The sequence below is a fragment of the Falco rusticolus genome, chromosome 3 (assembly GCF_015220075.1).
Source record: "Falco rusticolus isolate bFalRus1 chromosome 3, bFalRus1.pri, whole genome shotgun sequence".
In the NCBI taxonomy this organism is placed as follows: Eukaryota; Metazoa; Chordata; class Aves; order Falconiformes; family Falconidae; genus Falco; species Falco rusticolus.
The window spans coordinates 57,947,352-57,966,767 of record NC_051189.1 but is presented as its reverse complement, the minus strand read 5'-3'; the positions used below and the strand labels follow the sequence as shown (position 1 = coordinate 57,966,767).

General features: G+C 39.2%; 1 protein-coding gene across 3 annotated transcripts in view; it reads left to right on the top strand.

Annotated features, from left to right (window-relative positions):
• DLGAP1 (DLG associated protein 1) overlaps window positions 1-19,416 on the top strand; it is a 432,610-nt gene that overhangs the window by 382,098 nt on the left and 31,096 nt on the right. For all 3 annotated transcript variants that reach the window (XM_037381359.1, XM_037381360.1, XM_037381361.1), the window contains one exon: window positions 17,441-17,814. In XM_037381359.1, the coding sequence (XP_037237256.1) occupies window positions 17,441-17,814 (374 nt within the window). The remainder of the gene's footprint in view (window positions 1-17,440; window positions 17,815-19,416) is intronic.

Here is a 19,416-nt window from a genome sequence, read left to right as displayed (position 1 = left end):
AATATAGCTGTTGTAAGGAGAGTGGGATAAATTACTTGCCCAGAGTGCATGTGTTTTCTAGGCATTTATAGCCATTGGTACAGGCTTTTCCAGATTTTTCCTCTTTTTGTTTTCTGGCAATATTTGCTGAGTGGATTGTGAGTGTGCTTTGCATTTGTTTCAGATTTCCTTTCACAGCAAGGAACTGAAATTATACAGGTTGAAATTACCCAGCATACAAGAGTCAGGTTGTAACTGGGATTTCCAGAAAAACAGTACCACATCACGGCATAACCAGCATGCTGGAAAACTTCAGGCATTTTGTGCATACGTTATGCGCTGAGTAGGCGCTTACATGGGGATTTTATCCTTCTGGACAAAGAGTGTGACATTTGCTGCATTGTTATAGAAAGCAGAACAGCACGTGCACAAGAAGCTAGTGATAGAAGGATGCATTGAACTACCAGGCAGAAAAACTACTGTCCTGAGAGTCTGTAAGGAAGGAGGAATTTGACTGTAATCACACCGGCTTGCAGGAAACAGCGAGACTCAGGAAGAGCATCTGAAAGGCTGCAATGTGAGGCAGGGCTGAGGAGGGGGTGGAAGGATTGGAGAGAGGCCACGGCAGAAAACACAGGGAGTGTTTGTCTTAGAGAGAGAGAGAGATGGACACCCTGAGGTAAAGGGCTTCTTTTTCGTACAGGCAGCATGTTCTTGTTTGCCTAGATGCTTTCTTGAATGGAAAACCATTCAGGAACAGTCAGGACAAAGTCAGGAGAACTATGTGTGTGTCTGTGTGTCAGTGAGGGAGAAGGGAGTAGTATTTCTGTGAGCAGTGCTCACACGGCCACATGAGGGCTAACAAAAACTGAAAAGGCAGCTATTCTCTCCCTGGATGTAATTTGCAAACCATCATTAATTAAATAATGCTGTCCTTTTCTTTCCAGACTAGCTTAAGCTGTAATGGAGCGTAATCTGTTGAATAATAAATATCCTTGTGTTTCACGGAATGTTCTTTTTCTACATAATGATGCATGTCAAGAAGAAATCTATGGTTCTCCTTGAACATCTCCAAAGTTGTTTAGATTTGGCTTTTTAACAAGCTCTAAATGTAATTACTACAAAGGAGTATCACAAGGCAATGTTTCCCAAACTGTGTGAGCTGCCAGGCCCTGTAGGTGGCTTGCAGATGGTCTGGAGACCATATTAAAATAATAGAATCATAAACCGGAGAGTTAAAACATGGGTGATAAGAGTGCCAAGCAGGCTGAAAATGTGTGGCTGGAATTTCATTTACAAACGTAAGGGATGGGCCCAAAGGCTGCTCACCGTTGGAAGAACCTATGAGTTTTCACCAACTTCTCTGGTGTTCTGCATGGGTCAGTCTTTGCATCCAACAAAACCCTTTTGTATGCAAACGGCTGGGAAGGCAACCTGTGGGCTGTCTGCTTTATGCCATTGTGTAGGGCAAGGATTTGAATGCGTTTGAGCAAAACCAGTGTCCCATCAATGGTGGGCAAGTGGAGCCAGTGAGCCACTGAGGCTGCTTCTGACCCGCATTGCCACATGCCATATATCAGCTTCCACATCAAAAAGACAAGCAGGTTGCGTGTGATCTATTACCTGTATACTTGAACAGACAGTAGAGTGGACTCACCTGCCTGCTTTGCCTGCAGTTCTGGAAGCGCAAGAAAGCTGTAAATCTGATAGGTGCTGCCCATTAGGCTGGGGTTACAGCTGCTTGGTAGCACTGGAACGGGTGCCGCTGGCATACTGGTGATCTGACTATTTCTGAACATACACATTTAAATGGTCACACAATAAACATCCTGCAAAAAACAAATATCCTCAAATGCTGCTTCTTATTCCAAATTCAAACCTGTTATGTTTTCGTGAATTCCAAAAGGAAATATTTAGTCCATGCAAATTACCTTTTTAACCTATAAATGGCTAATAAAATATTTATAATCTTTATATTCTATTCAATAGTACATAAAAAATGACATGGATATGTGTCTTTCTTTTCTCCAAGCCTGTGTACTAAATGAACACAAAATGGCTACTTTCCATTATGCTCTGGCCTCCTTAGTGACTGGCGCGTTCGGTTTACAACACAAAACAGGTCTGTATCTGCATTGTGCAAACTACAGCTCTCTGCTGAGCATCCAGACAAAACCCCCAAATCTGCATAACTTCAAATGCTGGGATAGAAAATCTAGGGGTTTCATTTTATTTTCTAAGAGAAGCTAACTTGCAAAGAATTTCTGTTCTTTTTTACCCTGTGCTAGACACAGATGATTAGTCTGAAAGGTAAAGAAAATTCTCTTCAATTAAATGAATCTATTCATACTTAGATGAGCTATTCTTCTGCTTTGGCAACCTGTGGAAATGGTAATCTAATCATGCCACAGAACTAGTATCCAATACGCTGAAAGCTTGTAATTCACAGCTCAAGGGGAATGTGGAAGATAGTTGAGAATGCAGTAATTATAGGGCTGGTGCTAGAATGAGCAGTGAAATAACGTGTATTATTTTGCTCATAAGCAGAAATTTTTTTTTAGCCCATAGCAAGCAGGTTGCACGAGTAACCGAGCTGCAGGGGTTTTGTCTTTGACACAAAGCCGTAGGACATCTGGTGCTATTAACTGTAATTCCCTCTGTGTCCCAGTAACACCTTTATACAAATATATGCACATGCATGTACGCTTACCTTAAAGCTGAAGAAAACTGTTTCCAGAAAACACATTTCCGAATATCTCTTTATATGCTGTTCTGTGAAGCGAAGAACTGGCAGTGAACTAAGCTGCCAAACCAGTTAATGCTGGGCACACCAACCTCTTAGCTTTAATCTGTGGTGTCAAATAAAATAATTTTTCTGTAGGAAAGGCTCACTTGGACACCTTCACCCTTACCTAGAAGGGCCCATGACACTGGCTGAGCCCTTGATGTTCTGCTCTCTTCCCATAGCATTTCACTTTTGAGGTTTCAGCCTTTTATTTACTGCAAGTTCTATGTGTTTTCATGTAGTTTTGGGATGGTTTATGGTTTGTGTCAGAATGGTTAGTGCTACGAGATACTTTGGGATTTAATATGATTGCATGGAAGCTGTGGATAGACCAAATAATCCCTCCCAGTGTCATATGCCAAGGTATGTCAAATGCTACCCAAAAGGAGCATCCTGTAAGAAACCAAAGACACTAAAGCACACCTTGAAATTTGTTGCATCGTATAAAATGGGAACGAAAGCAAAACGCAAAGGCAGAGGTCAAGATTAACATAATTCTGTATGTGCATGCATGGGTAGTTGTATTTGTGTGTTCAGACAAGTAGACAAGTACATGCACACAGGTATTTATTGTACTCATAGACTCCTCTTTCTTACTCAACATACATTCCCAGTGCCTTGCTTACCTGTCACCCAAAAGCATGTTATACAACGTAGAGTAAAATTTTCTGAATGTATTTCCAAGAATAATAATGTCCATATTGTTTTTATTGGAAAATTGCATGTGCACAGTCACAGTTCATCTTGCCTCTGCCTCATCTGGCAAAGTGCAAAAAAACATTGTGCAGACAGGAACATGTGTTAATGATGTAACTGATGTTAAAATTGTCACGTAGGATGAATTTCACACATGGCAGGCTGTGGAAGGTCATGGAAAGCTCAGTTCTTGACCAAGTGGCATGCAGAACCCTGAAGAATGTGAAATGTAGCCTTTTAAACACAGTTTTTCTTTTGACAACATGTAATTTATGGGGGAGGAGGAAGTACCATTGACTCAGTTTTCCTTAGTGAGGCTAATACAATGATCTAGGAGGTCTTACTTTTAACTTGTAGCAGTGGAAGTGATGAAAACAAAGCTCTGGAACATTTCAGAGCAGCTTAGGATGCTTTTAAAACTGAAAGCTCTTTGACTGTAATACTAACTTAAATTAGAGTGAATAGTGCCTTCCAGCCTGAAGTACTCTAACACACTCAACAGAGCTGAAGTCCATTCTGTTGTGTGAACATGGCAAGGTTTGAAGTTATTGTCTTCTCCTTTCTGTCATGACAGGTCTTGCACTTTTCCCTTTATCATTATAGGGTTGTTCATAAATACATTTATTTTCCCTTTTAAGAGTCTAAATTCCACTGCTTGTGCTTAAAAATAGACACAAAGAGTCCCTCACAGACATACATAAAGAACAATAAGGGTATGCTTTTTCAAACTCACGATTTAGATTTTTATATTAAAAAAAAAAAAAAGTTCCTGTATTTTTTTCTTGAATGATAGACAAATATTAGAAAAGAAGATAAATGGTGGGGGGGATCCTCTAGACCAGTGGCTTTTTGCTTGGCTCTAGGGGGTTAAAAAGAAATTGTTCACAAGAGGAAAATAGGGAGGAAAAATACAAAGCAATCTTGTCCTGTTGAGATGACACTTTTCTCTTGATAAACAGGTCAAATCAGCAGGTTCCCAATCTCAAAGAAAACTGCTGTGGTGGCCTACTTGGCTGTTAATACATAGCACATTCAAGACATATAGAAAAGTCAACTGAATGGGATAACAAGGAAAATATGACTCATCCACAGTCCTAAGTGCCAAGTTCAGGAGAACTGTTAAGAAAGTTCCTTTTCATTTTATAAGTACATTTCACTTCTGGTGTACATGGATTAAACAGTAATTTTATATGGAAAACAATGACATTGTGGATGTAATAAGCTGCCTTTCAAATTATTGAAATCTAACTGTTCGTGCTTTTTGTAACCATTCTGAAGGTAGGGAAGTCTGTGCCCTGAGAAATCTTAGACAGAGGCAAGTTCACACACACATTTTGTTGCTCTTTTCTTCACCCAATTCAGCCAATACCTTGAATATTGCCCTTTTTAGTCTTTAAAGGCTGAAGAGAATCAGACGTGCCAGCAATTTGACAGACTTGGAAGAATACAAAGGTGACAGGAGGAGACTGCTGGCTCAGCGTGCTGCCCTCCTCTCTGCAGCGAAGTCTCCCTAAATCCGGAAATTGTCCAGAAGTACCGTGGTCATTCCAAAATAACTCTTCATCTGGGTATGCTTAACCCCAAATAAAAAGTGGGGGTGCATAAATGTATGGAGTAATTATGCATAAAAATGCATAATTACTCCAAAGTAATAACTTTTCTGGAAAACGTCCAACTAGCCTCAAACTGTCCTCTCAGCTAGGCGCAGTGCAGCCGTGGATGCTGCTGCTGTGACCTACAGCTACGCACAGTCTGTATATCTTCTTAGATCCCCCGTGATAAAAAGTAAATTATATTAATATTGTTGGTAAAAAGAGCTGACTGATTTACTCACTGGAACTGATTTTAATCTTGAATTTATAATTTTTGCCAGTTCCCAAGTTGTTTATGAACAGTCCTCATTATTACAGATGTATTTGTTTATCATTTGATAACAGACAATTTATGAAAAGCAGACCCTGGCCTGTGGATTATTCATCATCTGTCCATTTTAATTATTTGCTTTTTGTGCTGGGTGATTGGCATTTGACAGTGATACTGTTCAGACTCTGTAATTTGATGAGAATAACAAATAATGAAAAACCACATGTTCTCAGCAATGTTAACCAGGCAGATAAAGGTGCTGGTATTAAGACAGACATTCTTTAAACATCCGTGCAAACAGAAATTGAGGTCATGTAAAGGTTTTCAAGCAAAGCAGAGCTGAACTGAACAGCCTGAGCTGAACCCGGTTGCATGTTGCTCTCCTGAGCATCCTTGTTTTCATCAAATGTTCACAGCTATCTGTATTAGTGTATTTATTTATTTATTTTTAAATATTTTATGACCAATGTGGACAAGAGGATCCAGACCTGACTCTAACCCTTTCTTTCACATCCTGTAAGCCTGTGGGAGCGTCTTCAGTCAGAAGTTTGGGTTACCTTCTGGTTCACCGTGAGCCAGCAAAGTCTCAGACAGATTTTTGTTCCAAAAGAAACACCATGTTTGTAGGAGAAGTAGGTGTGTGTGACAAAGGGGTCATATTAGAGGAGTGACTAAGAAGAGGAAGTTTCAGGCTGGGGCAGAAAATGGTAGGAAGAGAACTCAAAAATTGGAGCATTGGTTAAGGATTTATCTTTCCTGCATCTCATAGACTTAGAGGTGTGGAAGATTTGCTATGTGCATGTGAAATTGTACGGACTTGTAGGATTCACTTTCCTGGCATTTGCAAAGATTTTGTATTGGCCTTGTGATATTCAGAAAGAATTCCTGTAGTCTAGAGATTCAAAAGGTCTTACTTTCAAGTGTCAAAATTCGTTTGGGTGAGTTTTCTTTCTCTTCTTATGTATTAAATAGATGGCCTGGGTCTACCTTTTAACTCAGCCAGCAGAAAATGTCTGGGTTTAGCTTTTAACTAAGCCAGTATAAAATGCATCATTCATTTTTAATAATTATGTAAATGTGAGAAACGCTAATATTATTTTGCTGTCTAGGGGTTAGAGAAAAGGGAGGTTTATCTCAGGCTGAGAGCATAAGCACTAATTCCAAAATCTCTGGCTAAATAAAATTCTAAGTGGAAAATAAATAATATGTGAATTGGGGAGAGAAAAGTTTATTCAAATTGGTTTTTTCTGTGACAATGCTTCTTGTCCTTGTGGAAATTATGTAAAATAAACCTCTGATTTTAGCCACTGGAATGATTATGTGAATTCAGCCATCAGAGTTTCAGGATCATGTTGGCAAGTTTTAAAATTTCCACCTGTACTAAACTGATTTTTTTTAAATAAAAGAGAAACAAACAAAAAAAAAAGAAGGAAATAAAAGCTGTTGGACTATCATCAGACACGCAGCTGATGTCTCCAAGGAAGTTACAGGAGTTTGTATCTGACAACTCCTACAAACTTTGAAACTGAATTTCTTCAAGGCCTCTTTTACAGGCATTTTTTTAATGAATGGAGAAATATGTGGAAAGAAATGAGAATAACTCACTTAAAAGTAACACAAGACTGGTCCGTCCTCTTTCATGTGTGCCAGGGCTACCATCTTCCTTTGTCTAAATGTCTTCTGGGAACTGGTGATGTCCTCTTGCTAGTTCGGGTCTCCCAACAAGAAGTGATTCTTGTGTCCAGATTTGTTTAAATGCTTTTATCTGTAAACTGTGGTGACCGTGAGTGAGGTGTCAATATTTTTTGTACTCAGGACAGGCAGGCTGATCATTAGGAATTTCTCACACCAAACCAGTATTTTCAGCTGATCTGTTGCATTATTAACTAGGACTCTTGTCATAGACACAAGCAAATAGATAAAAAGATTAGGTCACTCACAGTGACCTCCAACCTGTCACTGAGCAAGGCTGAAAATTGTTAATTTGAATGTAAATGGGAAATCAGGGTTTGATGTAGATTTTCATTCCTTTCAAGACAGAATATGTTTCATACACATTTTCCATATGCCTTCGTCACCAAGCAATTCATTTTTTTTCTACATTTTGAAAAAAGTTAACGTCTTCAAGCTTGAGTCAGTTTTGCTATTTTACCTGAAATTAGATCAAAGATAATTATAATTTCTTGTGTAAACCCTTTGTCTACATTTCCTTCTCATTTGAGAAGGGATTGGATTTTCCCCCACGGCGCTAGAGGATCTGCCCTGACAGGTGACTTTTAACAGGTCATCTGATAACCTTATCAGGGAGGCAGAACTTTTGAGCTGGGTCATAATTCTCTCTCAGGTGACAAGTCACTCTTCAGCCTGGAGCATGGATTTAGTCATAATTTTCATTCTTCCCTTCCTTCTTCCTGCTGCAAGCAGTTTTTGCATTTGCTTTTGGTTTGGTTTTGGTTTGGTTTTGGTTTTTTTAGGAAACACACAAGAACAACTTGTTTGTTTTAGATATTCCTGCTTGGGCTAGGAACACCCCAAAAGCATTAAGCACACTGAAAAATGCAGTACTGGCTGCTTAAAAACAAGTCAGTACTTCACACTGAACAGATGTTCTTGCTCAATACCCACATGATACTTTCCTTCCTGAATGCTGGTTTTCTAAATTTATGTTTATTAGTAATTATCTATAAGAATAATATAATGTGATGTTTTACCTGCATAGCTCTTCTGAGTTACAGTGAACTACATTGAAGCTGGTAGAAAGATTATATATGTCAATTCTTGTGGTGCTTCATAGCAATTTATAGTAGCTAAAAAGTTGTTCATGTTGTTTTTATCAATCACATTCTTCTTCTAGTTTGTATTGGCTTTTATTTTCTTGTCTTTGGCATTTGACTTTCTTCCCAACATATATCTGATTGAAACACAGCAGCCCTTCATCATTGCTGTCATTTGAATAACTTTTAACTCTTAGCCAAACTATTTAATATAATCTTAGATATCAAGTAGCATAAAATAAGATTCTCAAAACAAATTGAAAGGTAGACTTTTGAGATTATATGAAAGCAGTAAAGCCTTCATGTCACTGGGGACTGAGCAGAAAAGCTAAAGTACATACTTTCTTTCAAGACTTTAAGGATATCCGAGTCCTTTGCTGGATCAGGTGACAAAGTGCTTTCTGCTGTGAGGAATCACAGCCTGTACTCATCAGCATCATGAGGTAGTTTGCTTAATAAAGTAGGTGGCTACTGTACCAAAAACAGTAAATTCCATCTCACAAAGGTTGTATTAAACACATTTGAATAGTCTATGTCAAAACTGAAAAACTTCTGAACAGCCTTAGGTTTGAATAACATGCAAAACTGGTGTACCTACATTTCTGTATTTGCTGTGTATACCAGTCCCCTAATGACTGGAGGAATATAACTGTCTCATAGTGCAGAACTTTCCCAGTGTGGGTCAGCTTTGAAAAGTTTGTTAGTAACAATGCTTCTCACTGTGCTCTGTGTTTTATTGTAGCTTTTAAAAATTTCCAGATATAAAAGTAACCAAACCATGCAGGCACAAACGAACTCAAATAGAACAACCCTGAGAACTGATTTCGACCCAGAAAGTTAAAGAGGGCTCTTAAACTTCAAAATTGTTATTGGGTTAAATTGTACCTGTACAGTTTTCAGTGGATTCAAATGAATGCAACTGATAACAATGTACAGCTTGTTTGCACAGCATGGCATAAAAGGAAATCAGTTTAAAATCATTGAACTGATACAGTCAATTGGAACAAACTCTTTGAGGGAATCGCTCTTATTTCCACTGCATTTCCATTTAAGTTTAAAAAAAGACCTTATCAGTCATATCCACTTCTAAATGTGTCCACATTAGGAGTGAGTTTCTAGCAATTTAAACTAATTTATTTCTAAGCCAATCTAGAAGCATCACTAATAAAATTCTGTGAGACCAGCTTGATACCAGTGTGTGCAATGATACAGAATTCTGCTTACCTTACCTTAAGTTTAAGTGTTCAGAAAACCACTGGGAGTAAAAACCAGCAGAAGCTTGTTTTCTTGCTAACAGCAGCAGCAAAGAAAAAAGGTACATTTCCAGATTGAGGAAGAGGGAACAACTTTTACAGTCTCTTTTATTTTTCTTACAAAGAAATCACACTTTGAAATGTCAATAACTCATCCAAATATTGCCTTTTGAAAGATAGTTGCAGTGAAGAGCTTAAAAAGACAATCCTTGCAGTAACGTCAAGAACAGTGATGTCCAACTACATTAATATCTAGCTAACTTAAACGTCACATGGTCAGATTACTCAGAGATAATTGGCTTGCTTAAGTCTCCTCTAAGTTCACAGGTTAGTTTCTGGGATTCACATATTTACAAGAGGAGAGTCCTAATTATTCTCTAGTCCACCACCTATGTGACAAAAGCTGTACAATTTCAACATGCAATTTCTCCACCAAATTTATGACAAGCTTCTCCTAAAATGACTGACTGCTAAACTTGCTTTATCATCACTCAGCTGCATTGCCACCACAGGAGAATGAGAGATTGGCAGCAAAGGCTCAGGAAGAACAAAAGGCAGCGCTTCTTAACAAACTGTGAAGAATGGTATGACCCACAGTACTTGCTTCAGGAGAGCTTTAGTAACATGTGGGCTTAGTTCTGACCACACATCCACCCTAATGTATCTCCACATTTTATAGGGTTTAAGTCTCCTATGTATTGGCTGCTCAGATATTAAATAGTCCATCTGAACTGAAGGGAAAACTTGCAAGAGTATATTAATATGTCCAGCACCAGCAGGTACAAATATTATATGATAATTTCAAGGAACAACACCTACAGTAACATGCCCAAACAGAGTGTCAAGTGTGGGCTCCACTGTGGCACACTCACTTTTGGCATGTTGAAAGAACTACTGTTATAGTCTGGAAATTAGGTTGTGTATTCACAGTTCAGGTCAGGTTTTCAAGAATCCAGATCCAATTCAGAAATGTAAATAGGAGACAGGTTTACAAGCAATGAGCTCCAAGAACTTGCAATGTGCATTTATAGCTAAAGTCTTTACAGTCAACCATTCCTCAGTAGGCAAAAAAATAAGGGATTAGTTTTTCAGACTGTGCTTGGATTTGAAACTTATTAAATACATCTTCCTATCTAAGGTATCTAAATATTTGCTGGGAGTTCAACCCCCTGTGTTTCTGAAAATCCAGGCTTTGTTTCTTGCACTGTGTTTTTACTTAAATAGCTGCTTACATATATGTGTCTGTATTTGGTTAGCACAACTCCACATTAAAAAAATAATTCCCATTTTGTTTTATTAACAGTATTGCCAGAGGGAAAAAGATGCAAATTTTTGAATTTGAGAGTGCTGCAGTACACATAACAAAGTGTAATATCAAAGTGCCAGTGAAGTTGCTTCCTGGAAAATATATGGGAAAAGGATCTGATTTCATCAAGCTGCATATTATTACATTTATTTACTGTTACATACTCTTAGTCTAAGTGGGATAAAACTACCATATTTCACAAGGTTTCCTCTGTTTTCCATAAATGCCTTTTATAAGATTAATGTGTTGATATTCAGAAAGCTTATTAATTTCATACCATGGTGATTTTATGACATGTAAGTTCTGAAACATAAAATATTTTTAAATCTACTTTTTTTTAACCTAAAATTATACTGTGTCTCCTGTTTTCCATGACTGCTCCAAAATGGGGGGGGGGGGGGGGTGAAGTATGAAATATTTGGTGAAGTATTTAAGTGCAGAAAGTATTTGAATGGTTCGCTAGGCTTAGTTTAAGCTATAGATCAAGAAGTGTTCCCCTGATTTGCTCAGAAAAAAAATACTGTACAGATCAAAAGAGATGGTAAATAATTCACATGCTAACTAAAAAAGGCCACAGTGCTGTATTGTTTTTCTCTCTTTTGTTTCACTCTTCTTCAACATGCTTCATTGAATGTAGAGGTTGATGTTCGGTATCAGATACCTTCTACCATGACTGTTTTAAAGCAGTTTGAATCTTCAAAGCTCTTGGAAAGCATCTGTCCAGGACAGACTCACATCCTCATCCCTGCAGTTCTTGTTGTTGTTTTTCCAGGTTCTTTGTTGGTAGCCAGAGTTTAAGGACAAGGCCAAAATAGTTTCACTTCTGACTTCCATCTCAGCCTGACTGAATTTCAGTTTGAGCAACTGTTCATATGTCTGTGGGTATATAGCTTCGTCACTTCCCATGGGCCAATGTCTGGGATCGAACCCCTCCGTAAAGCATCACCTCCACAGGTGTGGTGCAGTTTGATCTCATGGAGACAGCTGCTGGCAAAGGAATGGCAGAAAGAAATAGTACTGCTGTCCCCTCCAGCTGCTTGCTCCAGGCAGAAAGGCAAGGCAGTTCATAGGCATTAGCTGTAGTTAAATCTAGGGACTGCACATGGTCATAATCTTACCTATTTATCTGTGTCTTCAGAAGAGATAAAGCCAAGCCCTAATTTTTTGACAACGGTAAAGATCACAGCTTTTAGGAGTAAAGTATTATAAGCCATCCTAGCAACAATCTGTTTTGGGTAATGACTTTCAGTTTATGTGAATTTTCTAGAGTTTCAGTTGCTTATAGGCTTCTTGGCTTTGAGGCCACATGAGTTGAACTGCTTAAGTTGTGCGCTGTTAATGTACTGGTAGTTTTTATGTATAGAGAAGTAAAGCTACGGCTATATAGTACAGGGAGTGCAGTGTGTCTCATAGGAAGTCTACAATGCACTGAATTTTGTTCGTGCATCCATAATTTGTGGTGATATCCTAGTGATAAACTGCATTTAGCCAACACCTTTGGCTGTCTCAGCTGCTCTCTGTACACTAATTCAGCTTCCCTGGGATAGCAATTAAACTTCTGACTGGCATCAGCAGCTTCCAGCACCAGACATTCAAAGAAAAAAAATTCTGCTGAACAAATATTCACCTGTCATCCCCTGACTATGCACATGCAGATTTTCTAACTCGATCCGTTTGAGATGAAGGGTGAGCCATATGCACTCACGCCTCTCCTAGGTTTCAAGAGGTCCTTTACTGTATCCAGCTAGGAAGCTGAAGGCACCTTACTTGCAAAGAAAAATTTCCAGCCTTATGAAAAGGTTACCAGCACTGGCTTTTAGACCTCAGAGTACATGGGATATTAAATCTGTGGTGCTATTTTGTGCAGTAAAGATAGTTTAGATACTTTGTATGGATTTCTGCAGGATTTTAGTTATCAGTTATGCCTATTTCCTAACCCAGTGTAACCTGGGCTTTCGTCAGATAACATATCTGACTTGGCAGTGGTGGGAGTATGGAAAAAGCATGGCCTTGGCAGAACTCCTGATGGTGTGGTACATAGATTTTTAGTAGTTCTCATATGGGATAATGACATCCATAGCTCACACTGGTAGTATTCCCTTGGGCAGTTTAAATTCTTATAAAAATCTTTATTTCAGTTTGGTAATAGTAAATCTCTACATCCTCAGAAGCCATCTGCTACATGAAAGCAGTTTTTTATTAAGAAAATGCATAGTCTCTTTTCATATCAATGTTTTGCACGTAAAAACAACAATACAGGATCTGAAACCCAATTTCCAAGCGTTTCCCCCCAGACCTCAACAAATTAAGGAAATAAGTGCATGGTAAAGAGAATAACAGCTCTATGTAAGTCTAACAAGCCAAATCAAGCACGGCACCTCTGTATGGGGTGCTCTGGGGCTGCAGTTGTGAGATGTGCCTACATCCGTGTTTTGTGTTGCAGTTGTGTGAAATGCAAGGGCACTGCTGTTAACACATCTGTTTAACAGACAGTGAATCAGACTAAGGTCCGTCTGTGCAGGGTAGAAGAACTGCCTTGTACCTGCATACTTAGTTGTACACAAGTTGTGCCTTTTGCTGCTCCTTTCAAACTGTGGAATTATTCCTCTTTCTCAAGAGAAACACCATTACGTTAATTAACTTTAAATTTGCACTTTCATTTACTCTTGTATTTGTTAACCAAGTTTATATGAGACTGCCAAATTAGAAAGATATTGCTCACATACCTCATCACTTGAACTGTTCAAAGTACTGCATGAATTTGATCTCTTCACAAATATTACTCTGCCTTGGGGTTCTCCTGAGCACCCATTCACTGAACGAAAAATTTGTGTTTGCATGCTGATGTTTGTTCCCAAGGGCTCATCTCCCTAGTGAGCATGTTTAAACAACTGAAGTGATCTTACAATGAAACATTCAAATTCAAGCCTTTATTATTATGCAATCTGGGATTATGTTTTTTTATCATTAGACTTCCCTCTGAACTGGGTGGTTGACACTCCCTGTTCCAAATTCCTGTCCCATGAGCTAGTTGTTTGGAAATACTGGCTAGGAGGACAAACACCATGACTTTTTTTTTGTTAATCTGGAGAAAGTGCTTTTCCATAGGTATTTGGGATTAAACTGTAACCTGAAGGCAGGCCACAGAAACAGGATAAAGATCAAAAGGAAAAGGAGAGCATTACTTGGTGGATTGATACAGCTGGAAACAGTGGGCCTGATTCAAGGTGCTTTGGGAGTCAGAAGATTCTTGCACATGACTTAACTAGTTTCTGGATTAAACCTTGTATATGCCGCAGGAGAGGAATATATACCCGCTCCAGCAGCATTTGTGCTCTGAAAAATAATATGAAAAGCTAGTCTATACTGTGACAAACTGAGGGTTCATATACACATTTGCTATTCAGAAAAAGACATTTCTGATTAACTCCAAACTCCATGTCTAAACAATATTAATGAAAAATGAGACTACTTTGACTTGACTCTCCAGTCAGATCAGTTTCCATAAAGAACTTTGTTCCTTGATCCATGTCCAAGAATGTATTTATCAGAGAATTTATACAGCCCTTTAAATTCACTTCCTGATGGGTATTAAACTAACTTTCATGTGCAAAACCCCTTGAAAGTTCCCTCTGTGTGAAGTGAGGATTTCTCCATCTCTTTTATGCATCCCATGATCCTGTAGTCTTCTCTTTCAGAGTCCTGCTACCGGGCAGACCAACTCTGCTGCAGGAGAGATGGATGGATGAGCTTCCCCTTTGCCCGCAGGGACAGAGCACGTTGATGTGCTCTTCCCACACCAACTGAATGCTCAGGCTCTCTTGGCTACACAGGGAAAGTGCCAGCATTTTGTCATTTTTCTTGGGAAGAACACATTTTGTTTCTCAAGCAGCTTAACATTTAAAATACCATAGCCACTTGAATAGCTGGCAGATCCTTCAGGTTGCTGTGTCACAAGTTGCCAGGTTCTTGAAAGCACCCGGATAAAAACTGATGCACCGAATCCCTTTCATTGTTGTGCTTCAGCCATTTGGAGGGCTCAGCCAGCTACAACATTTCGAGTGCAGCTGCCTCTGACAGCGGCAGCAGCCTGAGCATTGTTTTGTTGTCGTTTCTGCAGAGGAGCGGCAGGAGCTTACATCATTTCCAGTAATGAAGTGCCTGGGGTTCTTTTATGACTTGCACACTCTGCTTCTCCAGAGTTGTACAGTATGTGCTGCGTGACTCCAGGAAACTGAGGATTTGTTTTGACTTGCTAAAAGAACGTTTGCTGTTTCTCTTTACAATTTCACCATATGAGTTGTCAGTTCTCTCCCCCTCTTAAGAATAACTTCAGATTTAATTAGCTGAGTGCAAACATCTTTCATTGCAGTGTGGATTAGACTCCTCATTGAGTACATTTACGAACAGAATGAAAGACATCTTAATCAGGCATTTCTGTATTTGTACTGCTGTGTCCAGAGTGCATGGTAGCTGTCGATAGGGAGTTGCTATTGACTCCCTTTCTGGTGGGGGATGACTAGAGATGTGGGGCCCAGTCTTGTTAAGGCTTGCTTTTTGGTTTTGATGCTCTCTCTCTTACCTAAGAGTACTTTTTGAATGTGTTTCATTATCATTTCCCTATCTGCTATGTAAGAAAAATGATATGTGCCTTGCTGGGATGTCCTGAAGATGCTGGCGTATCCCCAGGAGTTCCACAATGACCTTGCCCAGCATATTTTAAATAGTGCAATTTATTCTTTGCTGAATTGCAACGTAGCATTGCACACCAAGCTCTATTAGACGAGTTTGGCACCAGCTTCTCAAAGCGTTACCTGGATATGTATGTGTGTATGTGCTTTGAATTCTTCAGTGGTGAATTTCAGTTTACATTTCCACCACTCAGAGAACATTCTGCAGACCACAAACCACGTGGGTCATCACCCAAGCAGCAGCATCCACAACTCTCCGTAAGCCCAAGCAAACGCTTGTGCTGCAGCAACAGCAACTGATTTACCTGAATGTGCCCAGTCACAACAAATGCTTTTTGGCAGCATCTGAACAGCACAAAAATCACAATCCTCTTTTGTAAAACTGTCACCTTTTCTCTCAGTTTCAGATATCAGCCTTGTCATAAGCACTTTATTAAACACCTTTAACCCCTACCAACTATTCACTTCCCCAGAGTTAAAATTTGACAAGTTCATTTTTAGCCATCTCCTCTCTCAAAAATGCTGTGGTTTCTGTTTGATTCTTCAGAAGTGAATCATAGTTTCAAAACCCTCACTGCTTTAGTGAAACGCTCTTTTTCCATTAGCATTCAATGTGTTTAACATGGGTCCAGACATGTTATCAGAAACTTACGCTACAGTCCTTTAAAAAAATCCCGTGTGATTTCATGCCCTGGAAACACCTTTTACGTTATAACTATTCCTACAGCTATCTGGAGATAGAAGGCATATGGATCTGAGCTAGTCAAATTAATACCATAATGGCTTCTGGCTCAACAAGCACGTACAGTGCAAACACAGAGCAGAACAGCTGTAGTAGAGTTACCTTTTATGTGGGTGGCATAGACGTCTGCCAATTAAAATGATCTGATGAATCATTTCTTGCCATATGATTACTGTTAATAAGAATTTATGTTAACATGTTTGTGTCTGAACTTTGCACAGGTTCATGCCTGCATTTATTTTCTTTAAAAAAATAGAGCATATCATGATTGTTTTTTGTTCTTAATGGACTTTCTTTCCTCATTTGAAAGCATTCCAGAACTCCAGTAATGCAGAGCTGCCAACTATCCCTTAAAGGAAGATGGTTTTATCTCCATGTAGTGCTTTCTGCATGTAATCCTCTGTACATAGTTTTCAACTCAGGAACCTCAAGCTAAACTTCTAAATCCATATAGCACCACTTACACAGAGAGCATGGCCTTCAAAATATGAAAAGAGGAGTCCTCATAAACTTTTATTAAAGCCTGTGTTGCTGCAAACATTTATGTTTACACTTTCCTTTAAGTAGTGCCACTGACTGACAGGCTTTTAGCCATTGACTTCATTGTGTGTAACTCCCTGTGTGGAAAATCAAGCATTTTTTTTTTTCCCCAGAACTGTTATGTTTATAAGAAGACATTTAGGTATGGCAAAATGTTGTTTTAAATATATCCTTAGCAGCTTACAAAGCATTTCAAAGTATTTGAGAAGTCTGTGCAACAAATGAGATGGTTTATAGCAAGAAATGCACATACCCAAGAATGTTGTTAAGAGTGTTAAGAGACTTTGACCTAGGACGGTTTGGGAATCTCTCTCTGATCAGAAAAATGCAGTTTAAAATTCTACATAAGCTGGGCAAATACAGCAGACGGGAGAGAGAGAGAAAACAATTGCAATAAAATTGCATGAAGTAGCTAGGATTAGTGGTTGAGAGACTCATCACTCTTGTGAATCTGTTTGGAAGCCATGAGCAGAACAAACGTTTTGGTGGAAGGACTTATTCCTATGGGACTCAGAACAGTTAGTAGAAAATATGCTGGAGAAAACAATCCTAAAAAGGCTAAGAAGGAACTTGGCAAATAGATAATTTCCCTCCCTCTACTAGCAATTCTGCTACTCGCATTAGTAGGAACAGAGGACACTGATAAGCAAGTACTTCCGTGGGCCTTATGTTGGAACTTTTGGGAGCTCTTTGGCTAACAGCATCCCCTTTACATCTGCTCTGTCCATGTTCACTGATGCTTTGAAACCATATTTGCATCCATTTTCCCTGCAGCATCAATAAATCGAGAACTCTCATACATTTTTTCTAGTGTCATCCTGCATTACCACCTATAAGAAGACACCACCTCCAGTCCCACCAAGAACTACCACCAAACCGTTTATTTCCATCACAGCACAGAGCAGCACAGAGTCTGCCCAAGATGCATATATGGATGGGCATGGACAGAGGGGAGATATCATCAGTCAGTCTGGACTTAGCAACTCCACAGAAAGCTTGGACAGTATGAAGGCACTAACAGCTGCTATTGAAGCTGCCAATGCACAAATCCATGGCCCTGCAAGTCAGCATGTAGGGAACAATACTGCCACCGTCACCACCACCACAACCATTGCCACCGTTGCAGTAGAAGATAGAAAGAAGGACCACTTCAAGAAAAACAGATGCTTATCTATTGGAATACAGGTACAGTACAGGGCATGGATTATATGTCTGCTGTTGTTTTGGATTTCTGTATCTGTTTTACTGCTCATTATGCGGTGTATTTTTCTTCTTTTCCTGATGAGTACCTGTATAGAAATTGCAGCAGCGTAATCATTCTGCATGGTACTAATGATGCTTTTCTAATTTATCATAAAACATCAGATGCAAGGATTTGTTTAAGTCTCCTTGCCACTTGTTATTCAGCTCTGTTAAATTACACACATGAGCACTAATCTATGAATCATAACGCAGCAGGGGTCAGAAAGGCATGAATTAAATCATTGAAAGGGAATGTGTAAAACAATGATTTACATTACACTATCACCCCAAAAATATTTTCGTCCAGCCTCACTGAATTAATTGTCGCTGCTTATTCATGCATTTCATAATGACTGGTAGCAGCTTGAATGAGGCAGCATTGTTCCTACCTCAGCCTCAAGAGCAGAGGATAAGTTCCTTCTGATTTGCCCTTGTTAAAGAAAATAACTTTTTGTTACCTCTAGTGGAACGAAACAAGAAAACTAACCCCGCCAAAGTTCACTCCTATTTACAGAAAGGAGAAAGAGAAAATAAACTAGACCAATGTAATCTGCTTTCTTAATTAATCTTTTCCATAACCCTCCCCTCCTCACCCCCCACCCCCCAAAAATAAAAGAATGTGCATAAGACTCCAACTATCTGCTTGCAGGATTCGCTTTTGCAACCAAGTACTTGAACTTAGAGTCAACTAAGAATCAACACAGGTTTTGATGGGAGATGAGTCCCAAGCAAACAGAATAGCAATCCACAGCTTATCAGCCTTCACAAGAAGACATGATTATTTTTTTTCTTGCAGATGAAGGTTGTAAGCATAGCACTATATGCCTGGGCAGGCTTATCTGATTAGCAAAGACTAAGAATTCACCATGAAATCTCTGCATCGGCTTGATGAGATGAGAGGAGCTGTGTACAAGTATGCCATCCCAGGGGCAGATCCTGGAGAAGCTGTGACTTTTCTCTTACTTCTTCTTGGAAGGGCAGTAATTACTATTGCCTGTGGGTTCAGTTCACAGCTTTGTTGTAGCCCTTTTTCTGCATCACAGCCATTTGTTTGGGTATAATCTGAAAAAAGGGTTGATGTTCAGTGTTAAACATAGGAGCAAGGGCCAGGTGGGACAAGGGTAGAGGAAAGCTCTTCTATTACTTATTCCCATTCCCAGCCAAGCCTAAAGTGCCATTTTATTGTTGTAATCCCTTATTTCGCTGAGCAAAGCAACAAAGACTCCTTAGCAGGCAAACACCCTGCAAAATAATGGGTAGAAAGAAATAATTTCCATGTTTGCAGAAGCCAAAATGAACCATGGTAATTGAATCATAGCTCTTGAGAGACTATCTCCTTGATGTCTTTTCTTAAGGTAGCATTTCTGCAAGTAACAAATGCTGCTTTTGAGAGTATAGGGTCCTCGGTTTCCTGAGATCTGAGGAAAAGAATGCCCCAAATGTTGTTCAAGCCTTTGACAGCCTTCCTCTAAAACTTTGAAATTTACAGATGAAATTTACAACATAAACATATGAGAAAGCTGCCTGGGGATGGTATGTGAGGGG